The sequence below is a fragment of the Phycodurus eques genome, chromosome 13, assembly GCF_024500275.1.
Source record: "Phycodurus eques isolate BA_2022a chromosome 13, UOR_Pequ_1.1, whole genome shotgun sequence".
NCBI classification, from domain to species: Eukaryota; Metazoa; Chordata; class Actinopteri; order Syngnathiformes; family Syngnathidae; genus Phycodurus; species Phycodurus eques.
Genome location: NC_084537.1, coordinates 6014718 through 6031774, shown reverse-complemented (window position 1 = coordinate 6031774; position 17057 = coordinate 6014718). Strand labels below are relative to the sequence as shown.

Here is a 17057-nt window from a genome sequence, read left to right as displayed (position 1 = left end):
GAGCTTATTCATGATTTGCTGTACCAGGCGGTCTGGAAGGCAACATGGGATGCTTGGAGAATGTCTCATTACACAGATCACCAATCACTGTACTGTGTTTCACAGTGTTCATTCTTTTGTGAGGCAGATGCTCGAGAGAAAATTCCCCAAAGTCATCGGTCCTCAAACGTTACACAGCCTAAGTGATCGGAAACATGACACTGCTATCTAGTGGTAGGGCATGAAATAGCATAATTCCTGGAGCAACTTCATTGACTGAAACGTGTTCTGGTATCAAATCAAAGTAGAAATTTATTATGGCTTCTGTGGACTAAAACATTTATAGCTGGTATCGTATGACATGAAAGCATAAAAGCAAGGGAGCTTTGCACAAGATTACTGGAAAATGTACAGAAAAAAAATAAATTGCCAAACCTAAATGGTGGTCATCTATGGATTATGCATAATCACGTTTTAAAGTTGCTTTTTTTTCGTAAATATTCTTCACACACAGCACAAAGGACTAAAATGTTTTATTGTTTTCAATGTACACAATTCAATCACAAGCAAAATCAGAGATTTAGCAATCATGAAAAGAAAAATAAGATGAAATATTAGTGTCTTTTTTTTTTTTACTTGGCAAAATGCTAAATATTACAGTAATAATCCTCCAAGTCCTATTATGCTTAAAAAGCTTGTTTAAAGCAAATGAAAAGCAACTAATTGGCTGCTTATGACAAAGGAGTCTCCATTCAAGTCAAGAGTCAACAATGGACAGTATGGTTCGAGCTAAATACAGTGTATACCTTGAATAGGTTCAAAAGAAATGAAGTGCTAAATAATATATATATATATATATTTTTTTTTTAAAAAACAGAGTTTTGATATTTTATACTGTATGAATAACTTACTACTATGAGATCAGGACAAAACGTCATTCATACTCATGAAGAATGCCGAAGATACACAGGTACATGAAGAAACTTCCTGAATTTGTCTTTATGTACAGTACACAGTACACATACAGTATTACATACACGTGAACTCTATTCAGTTAACTGAGTTGCATATATTTTCTACCACTCTGTTGAACCTCTCCGGTTGATCAGCATACACGTGGTGAGAGGCATCATTTATCAGCTGCAGAGTAAAACAAATACCAATATTATAAAAAAGAAACAAAGGTGGCCATTATAAAAACAAAAGTTTCCCTCAATAAACTCTCAAAGTAACATAAATTAGATTAGAGTGACGCTAAGCAGGACGACCAAGTTAAGGTTGATAATTCGATGATAACTGCGTCATGACCGGTTCTGCTGCACTCACCAGCACTTTGGTGCGAGCGGGGCTCCTAACCTGGACCACATTGTCCCCGGACGAACTATCAACCCATGACTGGGCTCCATACAGCATGGTGAGTGGCATGGAGCTGGGTAGCAGAGGGACCCGCTGCAGCATAGGTCTCTTCGCCCAACCCAAAGACTCAGCCATGGCCCGGAAACCCACCTCGCCGCTGGGAACAGAGACGGAAAAGAAAAATGGAGGACTTTTTTGGCAGGCCTTTGGGCAATGTCACTGCTCTTGGAGCAGAACTTCATCATAAAACGAACATCCCTCGTACACCGGCTTGAATAAGTATTTAACACGTCACCATTTTTCTCATTAAATATATTTCCAAAGGTGCTATTGACATGAAAATTTCACGAGATGTTGGGAACAGCCCAAATTATCCATACATACAAAGAAAGCCGAACAAATAAGCACAGAAATTAAGTTGTGTGTAATAATGACACAGGGGCAAAGTATTGAACATGCCAACTGGTATTTATTTAATACTTTGTACAAAAGATGCATCATGAAATGCATCTTGACTCACACCTTGGCAATGAGACCTTTTTGTAGGCCATCAATTAGGACTGAACCAGCTGATATTCATTTACACTGACAAGGGACTGGGTTTCTATTTGATTATTGATAGATTGTAGGTGTTGGCTTGGCTTTCCATGTCTTTTTGCACCTCCCTTTCGTCATGTGTTTTTTCCATTTTTACACATAAGTTTAATTTCTGATCTTATTTGTTCTGCTTTCTTTGTATGTATGGATTACTCGGCCTGTTCCCAACATCTGGTGAAATTTCAGGTAAATATCACCTTTGGAAGAATATTTAGTGAGAAAAATGGTGACGTGTTAAATACTTATTTCAGATGCTGTATGTTAAATTCATTACAGATTATTGGCCGTTTAATTCTAATTTATTTTTCATGTTTAATTTCAGTGACCTTGTGTTATGTACATGAATTTGCTTGACTATGGTTAATGGCACAGTGTCAAATCATTGCTTCACTTTTACTGAGTCCCCCAGGCAGGCGTTTGTTTTTACTTCCGAAACACTTTTTGGAGGGGTGAAGTGAGAGAAAAAGAACAAACCATTAAGTCTATGTCCATGTCCACATAAAGGTGAGGACATTTTTTTACAAAATATCATCATTAATTAATCATGCAAGACATTTTTTTAATATTTTCCTTTGTCGTCTTCATGAATAAGGTCTAAATATTAATCACAAAATCCAGGCTTACATACAGTATACAGGAGGTGGGCATTTATAAAGAGGTAGAGTTTAGTACTGACCTAAACCAGTATCGGACGGCCATGTAATCATGTGACCATGTATGCTGACATACCTCGGGGGCTGTGCGTTACAATGGTAGATGTACTGTGCCATAGTGTCATCATCAAACAGATCTTCAAATTTCCTTTTGAAATCGGGACGAAATCGATTGACCAATCCCGGACCTGAGTAAACAACACCTTGTGAAGTAAAACGATGGATGACGGATGCAGCAAAAGAATGCTAGTACGTCGATATTATGTCTCACCCCATGGGCCTGCTGCTCTGATGACAGCCAGAGGATTGAAGAGGGAAACTACTGAAATAATAGCCTTCACCCAGCGAGGTGGAGATGGCCTCTTTACCAACTCTGTGGCCTGACCTTGAATTTCATGGCTCCGGATCTGTGGTCTCTCAGGGAAACCCCACGGATCAACCAGGATAAGATGAGACACTCTGGAAGACAGCAAACTACTTACTATAATAATAATCAACCAAAAAATTTGGAACATAAAAACGAAAATGCACATCCTAAAAGGAGTGAGAAGAAGAAACATTCCCAAGCTCTCACCCCTGATACATAAATTCCAAAATGACATCTGCTCGTACGCTAAACATCCCCATCAAGGAATGCTTCTCTTCCACTCAACAACTTTGTGAGTATTACTTATAGTGTATTTTTCACCACATTACGCCATACATACAGCACTAATACTGTATATATACAAACAAAATGACCCTATATACAGTTACAGTACACACAACCACACGCACACCTATAAAAACAAATATCAATAAGAATCTCTAAAAACACCATAGTCAAACCACAGCCTCGGTCTTGTATTGTGACATTATCATTTCTTTGAACCCTATTTTGAATTGATTAATATCTGGAGATTTATTCCCAACCCATTCCACAATTTGACCCCACATATAGATACACAGAAACCTTTCCTGGTTGTTCTTACTGCTTGGACTTGAATGTTCCCACACCCCCTCAAGTCCCTCTCTGTAAATATTTTGGGCATATTACCAGGTAAGATGTTTTTATTGACTTTACACAGTAATTATGCAGTATAAAAGTTTGCTAAATCCAACCTTGTGTATGGTTCTAACTGCATGTTTTAGTAATTAAAAGAGTGGATGGAGAAAACCTTTGTAATTATTACCCCACATTTCTCTACAATAGGTCAAATATGGCAAGACCAGTCTAGAATAATGTATATATAGTGCATTATAGTCCAGGACTTGTTTGGGACCGCAACCCAAAAACATGCGTGGTAGGTTGACTGAAGACTCTAAATTGCCCGTAGGTGTGAATGTGAGTGTGAATGATTGTTTGTTTGTACTGCATGTGCCCTGTGATTGGCTGGCGACCAGTTCAAGGTGTCCCCCGCCTCTCGCCCAGAGTCAGCTGGGATAGGCTCCAGCATACCCGCGACTCTAGTGAGGATAAGCGGTGTAGAAAATGGATGGATGGAAGGATATTGAGTAATCCGGGGCCGAAGACTGAACCTTGGGGGACCCCACAAGCAATGTTCAGATACCCAGATGTGAATTTACCCATCTTGACAAACTGCCGTCTCTCAGTTCAATAGCTTTTGAGCCATCTCAGAGCCTTCCTCTAATGCCACACATTTCCAGTTTATGAAGTAAAATAGTATGGTCAGGTGTGTCAAAAGCTTTCTTTAAATCAATCAATTTTCCAGCGGCACACTTTTTACTGCCCAGTGTATTTGTGATTTCTTCCACTGTATCAATTATTGCCAATAATAAGTCAGCTGCAGTCAGATTGCAATGCTGACTCCAGTTTGTGGTTGTCAAATTGCTGTTGAAAAAGAAAACCGATTTAAATATCCTTTGTAAAAGAGGCAAGAATATTTAGATAGGAGTTGTGTACTTAAACTCATGAGTCATTTTCTCAGTTCTTCTCAGTGTGCTCTGAAAAACACTGACTGACAGTGTTTTCAACAGATGAAATTGAGCAAATTTGGGTGATTTTTTTGTGAAGTCCAGTTTGTTGGTTTCTACAAAATAGCCTCTGGATTATAAGCATACAGTATATACAATATAGCAAAAAAAAAAACCTTTTTTTTTTTCTCAAAATCCAGTTAGCTGCTTATGACCTTTTAACGTGTGTGTGTGTATGTTTTTAAACAATATTAGAACTTGTACAATTACCTCGAAGGGTATTGGATGGCGTATGATGTAGCCAGATACCCGCCCAGGCTGTGGCCCAGCAGAATCATGTTCTCCAAACCTACAGACTGTCTCCACTGTTCTATGGAGTTGACAAACTGCTCCTCTGCTTTGGCAGCATCAGAAGGGAAAGAAGGTCGGGAGCTCCTACCGAAACCCAGGAGGTCGAAGGCATAAACAGGCCGTGACCGGCTCAGTGCATCCAGGTTCCTAATCCATAGTCCCACCCCTCCTCCAAAACCATGGACCATCACCAGTGGCATTTTAGAATCTGGGACATAAGGTGCCAATTAAATTCAACATACAGTATGGTGGTTCTGCTTTCCTTTAATATACAGGGTGTCGCAAACAATTTGACATCATTGTCATACTCTAATAACAGAATTTAATCGTAAAAATGAAAAATCCAACTTCTAAGTTTAAAGATAAATGTACAACCCCAATTCCAATTAAATTGGGACGTTGTGTTAAACATAAATAAAAACAGAATACAATGATTTGCAAATCATGTTCAACATATATTTAATTGAATACACCACAAAGACAAGATATTTAATGTTCAAACTGATAAACTTTATTGTTTTCAGCAAATAATCATTAATTTAGAATTTTATGGCTGCAACACGTTGGGGCAGGTGCAACAGGTTGGGACAGGTGGCAAAAAAGACTGAGAAGGTTGAGGAATGCTCATCAAACACCTGTTTGGAACATCCCACAGGTGAACAGGCTAATTGGGAACAGGTGGGTGCCATGATTGGGTATAAAAGAAGCTTCCCTGAATTGCTCAGTCATTCACAAGCAAAGATGGGGCGAGGTTCACCTCTTTGTGAACGCGTGCATGAGAAAATAGTCGAACAGTTTAAGGACAATGTTCCTCAACGTACAATTGCAAGGAATTTAGGGATTTCATCATCTACGGTCCATAATATCATCAAAAGGTTCAGAGAATCTGGAGAAATCACTGCATGTAAGCGGCAAGGCTGAAAACCAACATTGAATGCCAATGACCTTTGATCCCTTAGGCGGCACTGCATGAAAAACCGACATCAATGTGTAAAGGATATCACCACATAGGCTCAGGAACACTTCAGAAAACCAATGTCAGTAAATACAGTTCGGCGCTACATCCGTAAGTGCAACTTGAAACTCTACTATGCAAAGCAAAAGCCATTTATCAACAACACCCAGAAACGCCGACGGCTTCTCTGGGCCCGAGCTCATCTAAGATGGACTGATGCAAATTGGAAAACTGTTCTGTTGTCCGACGAGTCCACATTTCAAATTGTTTTTGGAAATTGTGGACGTCGTGTCCTCCGGGCCAAAGAGAAAAAGAACCATCCGGACTGTTATGGACGCAAAGTTCAAAAGCCAGCATCTGTGATGGTATGGGGCTGTGTTGGTACCAATGGCATGGGTAACTTACACATCTGTGAAGGCACCATTAATGCTGAACGGTACATACAGGTTTTGGAGAATTTATGCTGCCAGCCAAGCAACGTCTTTTTTATGGTCGCCCCTGCTTAATTCAGCAAGACAACGCCAAACCACATTCTGCACGGGTTACAACAGCGTGGCTTCGTAGTAAAAGAGTGCGGGTACTAGACTGGCCTACCTGCAGTCCAGACCTGTCTCCCATTGAAAATGTGTGGCGCATTATGAAGCGTAAAATACGACAACGGAGACCCGGGACTGTTGAACAGCTGAAGCTGTACATCAAGCAAGAATGGGAAAGAATTTCACCTACAAAGCTTCAACATTTAGTGTCCTCAGTTCCCAAACGTTTATTGAATGTTGAATGTTGAAAGAAAAGGTGATGTAACCCAGCGGTAAACATGACCCTGTCCCAGCTTTTTTGGAACGCGTTGCAGCCATAAAAGTCTAAGTAAATGATTATTTGCTAAAAACAATCAAGTTTATCAGTTTGAATATTAAATATCTTGTCTTTGTCGTGTATTCAATTAAATACAGGTTGAACATGATTTGCAAAACATTGTATTCTGTTTTTATTTATGTTTAACACAACGTCCCAACTTCATTGGAATTGGGGTTGTATATACTGTGTGTTTGAATGGTTGTTGGAATTTTGATAAATCATTTATTTTTCAATATGAAGCACATTTAATTTCATTTGCCTCGAAATTGTCATCATTCGGCTAGTTATACTTGAAATTATGTAAATGTTTTGGGACACCGTGTATTATCCAGTCGACGTGACTTCATATACAGTAAATGTTAAGAGCGGACCTCGACCACAACTGCAATAAGCGTCACAATTGGGAGAACATAGATAGTAAGGTTACAAAATCTAAAAAGAACATTGGATCAGGGTGTGCCTGTTCAACTCTCATAAACAAACAATGGGGGGGGGGGGGGGATAGGCAGAGGAGAGTACCTTGCTCTTCGGGTTTTGGACCTGTTTTGTCGGTCAGGGTCAGAGTCCATATTCGATCTTGACTTGGAAGAGTCACAAACCTGGCCCATAGATTATTTTGAATACCTGCAACAAGACAAAAATAAATGAAGAAATAAATAACTTTATAGAAGATATTAAAGGAGGTTGTGAAATACACTTTCCTAGGCACATCATCACCATAATCTAATGAGATTCAATACATCAACTGTACCAACAATAACCTGCCTTTACAATGACATTTAGCATGAGAGTCAATAGAATACAGAGCTCTTCCAAGTATGAACAATCTTAAACATGAAAAAATTTTTTGCTTTTCCTGGCTATTACAAAGTGCCACAAATACGGCAGCTTCATCTGCTAGATGTAGCCCACCATTGCGCCTTTTAGTCCCAATGCATGCAGTCAGTTATAGCATTGAAAAAATGAAAGCAGTTGAGGTATATACTCTTGTTTTGAGTGACACTTTGAGAGATTCAACTCTCTGAAAACTGAGTCAAACATCCATAATAAATGGATTTTGCGCTCTCTCTCTCTCTCTCATGCAGGTTTATTGAGATGTACAAACTTTCATATACTGTTTCAGAAGACAAACGTGTCTGTATGATGAGTCAGGAGATGGAAGCATTATCATACAGCTAAGAATCTTGCTCTCTGTGGCCTTCAATAAGGACATGGATGTTGGACGCCAGGAAGGCCACCAGCTCCAAATAGAACTTGCCCTGACGAAGAAAAACAAAGCAAACACAAATAAATAAATCAAGCACGATACTGTATGTTTTGCTTCTGATGAGGGTCCAATCATTATCACTGGCTTTACACACTTAGGGGCAGCACAGTGCATAGCCCCCATGCTGTCAATGAAAACCATTTTAACCATATTTATTTTGATATTTGGTCACCTCTCAATCCTAATCAATTGCTATCAATGGCCATAACATGTGTGTCACTTTTTTCCTCAAACCAGTATCTGATCAACAGGAGGTCGGTTTATCGTCCACTTGACAGTCACATTCACTGGAGGTTCAATTATCGCAGAACAGTGTTGTATCGCATTTCTACCTCCACTATGAGCACCCCCCGTGGCCTTTAACCTGAGCTACAACTAACAGCTATCTAATGAATAGGCTTATCGTGGTGTGGGGCCTCACAAGGGTTCCGGTTCGTCCAACTTGATACATTTAAGGTTTTAATTATTTGATTCAATTTAACTGAATTCAACAGTACGGTATTTTTACCCCCCCGACCCCACCCTTTTTTTGTGTGTGCTTAGTTCCTCCTCCTTTGAGGAAGAAAAAAAAAAAAAAAAAAAACATTCCACGTACAGTATAATTCTAACAAAGCACTGTCACCAGGCCCATAATAAGTGATTAATCATATTATTATTGTCTCGTACCATTAGACTATTTTATGAACAAAAATAATCCATAATAAACAAGATCAGCACAACCCAGTGCAAACTCTAGGTCGGTCCCAAACCTGGAAAAATGCACAGCGTTGCGTCAGGAAGGGCATCCGGCTTAAAACTTTGCCAAACAAATATGAGCGTTCACCCAAAGAATTCCAACCCGGATCGGTCGAGGCCCGGGTTAACAACGTCCGCCAGCTTCAGCTTCTGTGGGTCGTAGAAGAAGAGGTGGAAAGCGGGTTCTTCGGCAGAAAGAGAAGAAAGAGGAAAGCACAGAGCCTAGAACTGAATGTGGGGACTTTGAATGTTGGGACTATGACAGGAAAATCTCGGGAGTTGGTTGACATGATGATTAGGAGAAAGGTTGATATATTGTGTGTCCAGGAGGCCAGGTGGAAAGGCAGTAAGGCTAGAAGTTCAGGGGCAGGGTTTAAATTATTTTACCATGGTGTAGATGGGTAGAGAAATGGAGTTGGGTTATTTTAAAAGAAGAGTTGGCTAAGAATGTCTTGGAGGTGAAAAGAGTATCAGATCGAGTGATGAGGCTGAAACTTGAAATTGAGGGTGTTATGTATAATGTAATTAGTGGTTATTCCACACAGGTAGGATGTGACCTAGAGGTGAAAGAGAAATTCTGGAAGGAGCTTGACGAAGTAGTTCTGAGCATCCCAGACAGAGAGCGAGTCGTGATTGGTGCAGATTGTAAGGACATGTTGGTGAAAGAAACAAGGGTGATGAAGAAGTGATGGGTAAGTACGGCATACAGGAAAGGAACTTGGAGGGACAGATGGTGGTAGACTTTGCAAAAAGGATGCAAATGGCTGTAGTGAACACATTTTTCCAGAAGAGGCAGGAACATAGGGTGACCTACAAGAGCGGAGGTCGTAGCACGCAGGTGGATTACATTTTGTGCAGACGATGTAATCTGAAGGAGGTTACCAACTGTAAGGTAGTGGTAGGGGAGAGTGTGGCTAGACAGCATAGGATGGTGGTGGGGAGGAAGATTAGGAAGACATAGGCAGAGAAGAGAACCATGTGGTGGAAGCTGAGACAGGACGAGTGTTGTGCAGCTTTTCGGGAAGAGGTGAGACAGGCTCTTGGTGGACAGGAGGAGTTTCCAGAAGACTGGACCACTAAAGCCAAAGTGATCGGAGAGATAGGCAGGAGAGTACTTGGTGTATCTTCTGGCAGGAAAGGAGAGAAGGAGAGTTGTGGTGGAACCTCACAGTACAGGAAATCATACAAGGAAAAAGGTTAGCTAAGAAGAAGTGGGACACTGAGAGGACTGAGGAGAGGCGATAGGATTACATTGAGATGCGACACAGGGCAAAGGTAGAGGTGGCAAAGGTCAAACAAGAGGCACATGATGACATGTATGCCAGGTTGGACACTAAAGAAGGAGAAAAGGATCTACACAGGTTGGCCAGACAGGGGGATAGAGATGGGAAGGCTGTGCGGCAAGTTAGGGTGATTAAGGATAGAGATGGCAATATGTTGACTGGTGCCAGTAGTGTGCTAGATAGATGGAAAGAATGCTTTGAGGAGTTGATGAATGAGGAAAATGAGAGAGAAGGGAGAGGCAGAAGAGGCAGGTGTGGTGGACCAAGTAGTGGCAATGATTAGTAAGAGGGAAGTTAGAAAGGCATTAAAGAGGATGACAAATGGAAAGGCAGTTGGTCCTGATGACATTCCTGTGGAGGTATGGAAGCATCTAGGAGAGGTGGCTGTGTTTTTGAACAGCTTGTTCAATAGAATTCTCGCGTGTGAGAAGATGTCTGAGGAATGGAGGGAAAGTGTACTGGTGCCCATTTTTAAGAACAAAGGTGATGTGCAGAGCTGTGGCAACTATAGAGGAATAAAGTTGATGAGCCACACAATGAAGTTATGGGAAAGAGTAGTGGAGGCTAGACTCAGGACAGAAGTGAGTATTTGCGAGCAACAGTATGGTTTCATGTCTAGAAAGAGTAACACAGATGCATTATTTGCCTTGAGGATATTGATGTGTTAGAGACACCGGCACTGAAGAGACAACAGGAAGCAGAGCTGGAGGTGGCGGAAATTAAGATGTTGAGGTTCGCTCTCGGAGTGACCAGGTTGGATAACATTTGAAATGAGCTCATCAGAGGGACAGCCAAGATTCGATGTTTTGGAGACAAAATTAGAGAGGGCAGACTTCGATGGTTTGGACACATCCAGAGGAGAAATAGTGAGTATATTGGTAGAAGGATGATGAGGATGGAGCTGCCAGGCAAGAGAGCTAGAGGAAGACCAAAGAGAAGGTTGATGGATGTCGTGAGGGAAGACATGGGGGCAGTTGGTGTTCGAGAGGAGGATGCAGGAGATAGGCTTACATGGAAAAGGATGACGCGCTGTGGCGACCCCTAAGGCGACAAGCCGAAAGGAAAAGAAGAAGAAGAACGATCTCACATTAGTTTGCGAACGTTATAGTTAAATAACTGATTTAATTTTCTGAACGAAATGCTCCCCAATCTTATCTGGAAAAAAATCTATAACGAAATATGAACGCTTTCCTCCAGACAGCATGTGACGTAATGCAGCAGGGACATTTAAATAACTTTAACCTTACCCTGTCTCGCTGTCGCCTTGCAAAGGTGCCGTAGTAGTCGGAGTAGGATCCATTCATAGAAGTATCCCTGGTGAGCACATACAGTGTTAAGTAAAGTTATACTCGTTATTTGTGCTTGTGATTTCCTGTCGCTGCCTCGTGAGCTGCCGACTGCAATGTTTTGTATCTTGTCCATTATTTGTCAGGTGACCTAAAACAAAGATTGACAAAAAGAAGACGCCTCACTCGCACGCCACTTAAAACAAAATAGACAGGCAAACGTTATTAGGTTTCGTATTAGTTTAGTATTAGTATTAGTTTTATTAGTATTAGTATTATTACCAGGGTTATCAACGACCCAAGTGTATTCATCACAGCTGTATAACTCAATAAAGATCGTTTGAAGGCTTCAGCAAATTCAAATGATAAAAAGTCATACTGAATACCAAGACAGAACAGCCTTGTGGAACCTATTATTTATTTATTTTATTTTATTTTGTAGCGTTCTTGGTAAGAAGAGTTTCGTCTAAATAGTGTCAGAGTGGCCTATTTAATTTTGCTTGCGACTATCTTTGTTGCGCTACCCTGCGAATGTCCATCCCGGCTGTGCTTCCGTTCCTACCCGAAGACTTTTTTTTTTTTCTTCTTCGGATTGCATTGTCTGTTGCACTATGACCACTTCCGTGTTTTACGGCCACGTCACGTCTGCACGGCGCTAGCTCACCAGTTCAAGACCGCACTTGACCAAATAGTTGACCAAGCGCAGCAATGTCTGCTTCTGTTTTGTCGGTAATTTCTCGGTTTCTTGAAGAATACACGAGTACGACGCCCAATAAGTTGAAAGTGGTGGATGCGTATTTGCTGTATATCCTGCTGACGGGAGCGCTGCAGTTCCTTTACTGTCTGCTCGTGGGAACGTTCCCCTTCAACAGCTTTCTCTCTGGCTTCATCTCTTGTGTCGGCTCTTTCATTCTCTCAGGTAAACTCTTTGAATAGGTTATCCAGCTGTGAAAGTCTAGTTATTGTCATCTAAAATGGACGCATTTACCTATCCGGATTGCGACTTGTGTGTTCCGACCTAACTAGCCAACATCGTTAGCTTAAATGTAACTTTTTCATTGTGTAGTTTATGTTGGCCAAATGTTGCAGAAATATAGGAATGGGGGTTATAATTGATGGTGCAAAAAATTGTCAGTTGCAGTTAAATCTCTTAACTGGTGGCTGAACATATAACCCCTAACGCCACACACTTGTACTACTTGTGTATGTCTTATGTCTCTTTAGTGTGTCTTCGTATCCAGATCAACCCACAGAACAAAGGAGACTTCATGTCCATCTCACCTGAGAGAGCGTTTGCTGACTTTCTGTTCGCGCACACTGTCCTGCACCTTGTTGTCATGAACTTCATTGGTTGAACACGTTTCTCAGACTGACAGTCCCCTTGGTGGAAGGTGTGTGTCAATTTCAGCAAAGCTATCAAATATTGCCTGCACACCACAATGTAGACTTGGCAGCTTGGTAAAGAGCCACCATTTTCAGGTGATGGTCAGACTACGCGGAAGCACAAAAGCTAAGCAGGGCTGCAAGGGTTGACGCACAGATTCAGCGTTAGCTCACACATTTTTCTTATTGGCCTCTGATAAGTGGCACACACTTGATTGTTCGGTTAAGTTGTCGACTTCCGGATGGTGTGGGGCTTTGTGTTTGGCAATGGGTGCATCAGCATGCATGACTTACACAGAGTCGCACACTGAATGGAGTGTAATACAGCATCTTGGAGGTGAAGTGATACAGAGAGGATCAGCCAGCGGTTGAAGTTTTTTAGTGGTTTATTTATTTTATTTTATTTTTGCATGAAAAAAAATTCACAGATGTGTTATTAGGACACCTGGGAATAAAAAAAATATATATATATATGTGTATATATTGTTGCTGTATTTATAATGCACACTGACCACTTCATTGGGTACACCTTTAATGAGTTCTATTACAAGATGTGGACAAAAAGTGCCCCAGTTGACTTTCATGCATCTCTTATAATGAATCTCATAATGGTGTATGTATTGAAGTGATGTGAATGTCTGTGTTTTCCAAGGTTCGCTTTCTCAAACTCCTGTTGACTAATTGTATAGCCTGTATCACTAATAAGACTTTCCTTTGTTCATAGATGCAGCTGGGAAGAAGATGGAAAACAAAATTCAAACCCACAATGCCACATCGGCTTTTCTTACAGATCACGGTTGAATTCCTTTTTTTATGTTTAAATTTGTTAACGTTCCCTTGCACTGAGGCAAATAAATAAATTTCAAAAAAGACAACTTTAGAATGGTTTCGAGTCTTGTTCACACCTCTTACGTTCATCCAACAGTACTTTCTTAAATGCTGCAGAGCAAATTATTGCACATCACCCACATGAATGAAAAAGATTCATATTTGATTAAAAATAAAAATATTTTCCAGTGGTATGAGATCATTTATTCTTCCTACTGTTTTGAAATTTTGTTTTACCGCTGCTCAGGAAGAAGCACCATACAATATCCATCGATACCCCTATTACATTGGCGCCTAGCCTCATGGGAAATGTCCTCCAGCATGTCTCTTCATGACCACATTGTGGCACCGATTACGCAGTTGGACAAAATATCACACTTGTACATAAATGTTTACATTTTGGAAAATGATGCATGCTTTGTTTTCACTATGTTGTTGTTTATATAACATAAAATGTATTTTCTTTTTTTTATTAATTAGCGACAATCACACACAATAAAGTACTATGTGTTTTTAAATGTAAAAAAAAATAATAATTACAGTGACAGATTTGGTCTACAGTGCCCAATTTCTAACACCGCCATTTAGCTGCAGCTTTTGTAATACAATGATGAAGTTCTCTGTTGTGCAGCCACCACTGATACACGAGTCATCCTCAGTGGGTTAATTGTTACTGCAAGAAGAAATAGACTGTTGAATTATTTCTTACAGTGCCGGGGATGCCCCCTCATCAAGTACCTTGTGGTTCCTCGTGATCATCCTCAAGAGCATCCTAATGGCGGCATTCAGACACAAACTGCGGGTGTATGACATAGTGACTGGCTTGGTAGGGCTTCACCACATGGAAACAGCTGTAGCACCCACTGTTGATAAACCAAATCAGTTAAAAGAGTGATTTAATTCACTCTGTAGCGTTATAAACCAAATCAGTTAAAAGAGTGATTTAATTCACTGTAGCGTTATTGGTCATATCAAATCATCTCCATTAGGGCACATGCACAACATAATGAGATAGAATACAGTACAGGAACATTTATGAAGATGACGATGGTCCTTTTCAGTTAAGGGGCTATTCCAATGAAGTTGAGACGTGTAAATAAAAACAAAAGTTTTTGAAATCCTTCTCAACCGATATTCGAATGAATATAGTACAAAGACAACACATTTAATGTTCAAATCAATGAATGGATATGGCAAATATGCTCTCATTTGAATTTGATGCCTGCGACACGTTCCAAAAGTGCTTGGACAAGGGCAACAAAAGACTTGGGAAAGTTTAAGAATAAACAACAAAAAAACACACCTGTTTGGAGCATTCATTGGAAACAGGTGAGTGTTTCTCAACGTACAATTGGAAAGAATTTACGGATGGATGGATGGATTAATCACTGTCATCAAAAGATCTCTGCATGTAAGCGCCAAGGCCAAAAAACAATTTAATGCCCACGACCTTCGATTCCTCAAGCGGCACGGCAAGAAAAAAAACAGCCTCATTGTGTAAAGGATATTGCCACATGGGCTCAGGAGCACAGTGTCAGTTAACACATTTCATTACTACATCTACAAATGCAAGTTAAAACTCTACCATTCGAATCGAAAGCCATATATCAATAACACCCAGAACTGTCGTCGGCTTCTCTGGGCCCAAACTCATCTGAGATGGACAGGTGCAAAGTGGAAAAGTGTGCTCTAGTCTGACAAGTCTACATTTCAAATTGTTTTTGTAAATAATGGGCGTCGCGTCCTCCAGGCCAAAGAGGAATAGGACCATCATGATTGTTATCAGCACAAAGTTCAAAAGCCAGTATCTGTGATGGTATGGGGGTCTGTCATGGCATGGGTAACTTGCACATCTGTGAATGCACCATTAATGCTGAAAGGTACATACAGGTGTTGCTGCAAAATATGCTGCCATCCAAGCAACGACATTTTCAGGGACGCCCCTGCTTATTTGAGCCAAGCCATATTTTGCACGTATTGCAACAGCATAGCTTTGTAGTAAAAGAGTGCAAGTACTAGGCTAGTACTGCAAGTACTATTTTTAGGAACAAAACTTCTATCTTATTTTTTATTTAAAAAAACGAGCCTACGACGCTACTTTTTTAATGTTAGTCATGGTACTGTTTTGGATAGGAAAAAAAACAGTTGCTCTTTTCCCCAAGCAAAATATTGTTACTAGTTTCGCAACGTACTTGTATGTTAAACTTCCTCTGTGGAACAATCCAGTAGAACAGTTTCGTGTGAATTATTTTTTTTTTTTTTACATGTTTTCCTGAAAATAAATGGATCAAGAATTTCAGCACATTTCATCTGCTCCCTGAAAAAGATAAACATGATCGGGAAATCTGAAGACGGACTACTGATTAGGGACACGAGCGCCCCTAGTAACCCCATTCCTGCAGGAATAAAGCCCACAAATTTAAAAAAAAAAAAAAAAAAAAAAGAAAAGTTAAAATTGCATTTTTTTTTTTTAATCTCAGAACCGCTGTTTGAGATGACAAAAAAAAAAAAAAAAAAAAGTCACACCTTGGTGAGATCTTCAAAGATGAGCGAAGCCGGACACGGCTGGCAGTGGGAGATGATAGTTTCTGCTGCCGATCAACAGAGGGCAGCTCTTGAACTGAAGATGGGTTTATGCCTGGCATGAGCTGTGCTTTGCTTGAGCCCACAGTGTTCACAGAGTGGACAGGAAAAGCCCTAACAGGGCTATTGAATGACAGTCGCGTGACAAGGGGGAAGGGTTGACGACCAGCGTCCACAGGGGGTAATGTTGGAGGTTTAAGTGGTTTGTGTGATGGATTGTTCAGGGTCTTAAGGCTGCGGGGGAAAAGAAAGTCCTGCCAAGGCAACAGAATAAACACATGAACAATAAATATGCAAGCCACACAGTGAGCTGAATTTATCTTCATTTTGGTCATTTTAACCCTTACTGAATAAGGAAATTCAATATTTCAACCCTGACACTTGGTTAAATGCATGACTATATTACACGTAGCAACTGACAATTAGCACTTTGTAGTTTTGTGCCTGAAAACTGAATTATTGTAATTATGTTTTCTAACAATTATATAGCATAATGATATCATAATACTGACTTAAGTTAAAAAAAAAGATTGACTTTGTCAACTTCATTACATAACAATAATACAACAATAGGACAAAAATATCGCAATCAGATTTTCTCAATTTCTCCCAATCATATATTATTTAGAAGCTAAGGTAATTGAAACCAGTCATTCAGACACGTTTTCTCCAAATTTGGAATTATATTTCTTCTCATTCTGGAGTCCAACTGTGTATTTGTGTGTGGAAGCGGAATCATCTGCTCTATATCTTACCGGTTGAGGCTGCGGGTTGTTTCTTCTGTGGGCAGAAGTTGGTCGAAGTTGCATTCGTTCCACTTTGCCAGGTGAGGCGAACTGCTCTCTGTATATTGTCAGGTAGTGCTGCGAAGCCATCCTCTCATTCGAGTGCATGTCCTGTAAGTGTACCTGTCGCTCGTCTCTCTGGAAGTCGCGGAACTGGTAGCTCCTCCCTTTCTCTCGCCCCTTCCTTCATTTTTTTAAAGGAGCTTTATATGCTAAATTAGATGCAGGAAAGTGATATCTAAAAGAC

The 17057-nt window shown here is 40.4% G+C and overlaps 2 protein-coding genes across 2 annotated transcripts; one reads left to right on the top strand and one right to left on the bottom strand.

Moving 5' to 3' along the window:
- Window positions 1-497: 497 nt before the first annotated feature.
- On the bottom strand, window positions 498-11740 carry abhd4 (abhydrolase domain containing 4, N-acyl phospholipase B). The gene is made up of 8 exons (XM_061694967.1): window positions 11193-11740; window positions 7834-7919; window positions 7180-7284; window positions 4770-5058; window positions 2857-3044; window positions 2662-2773; window positions 1306-1492; window positions 498-1119 (listed from the first exon to the last, which is right to left on the bottom strand). The coding sequence occupies exons 1-8, from the start codon at window positions 11243-11245 to the stop codon at window positions 1030-1032; spliced, it is 1110 nt and encodes a 369-aa protein (XP_061550951.1). The 5' UTR covers window positions 11246-11740; the 3' UTR covers window positions 498-1029.
- Window positions 11741-11860: 120 nt separating this feature from the next.
- dad1 (defender against cell death 1) lies at window positions 11861-13599 on the top strand. Its single transcript, XM_061694351.1, has 3 exons — window positions 11861-12150; window positions 12456-12622; window positions 13339-13599. Exons 1-2 carry the CDS (start codon window positions 11940-11942, stop codon window positions 12584-12586), a joined length of 342 nt encoding a protein of 113 aa, XP_061550335.1. The 5' UTR covers window positions 11861-11939; the 3' UTR covers window positions 12587-12622; window positions 13339-13599.
- The last annotated feature ends 3458 nt before the right edge of the window (window positions 13600-17057 follow it).

Bases quoted from the DNA above. Each gene is read 5' to 3' on its own strand.
- abhd4 (XM_061694967.1), bottom strand. From the start codon at position 11,245: ATGGATCCTACTCCGACTACTACGGCACCTTTGCAAGGCGACAGCGAG. The intron at 2,774-2,856 runs GTGAGACATAAT...TTGTTTACTCAG, and splicing joins CAGAGCAGCAGGCCCATGGG to GTCCGGGATTGGTCAATCGA. The intron at 1,493-2,661 runs GTATGTCAGCAT...CTCTGTTCCCAG, and splicing joins TGTAACGCACAGCCCCCGAG to CGGCGAGGTGGGTTTCCGGG.
- dad1 (XM_061694351.1), top strand. From the start codon at position 11,940: ATGTCTGCTTCTGTTTTGTCGGTAATTTCTCGGTTTCTTGAAGAATAC. The intron at 12,151-12,455 runs GTAAACTCTTTG...ATGTCTCTTTAG, and splicing joins CGGCTCTTTCATTCTCTCAG to TGTGTCTTCGTATCCAGATC.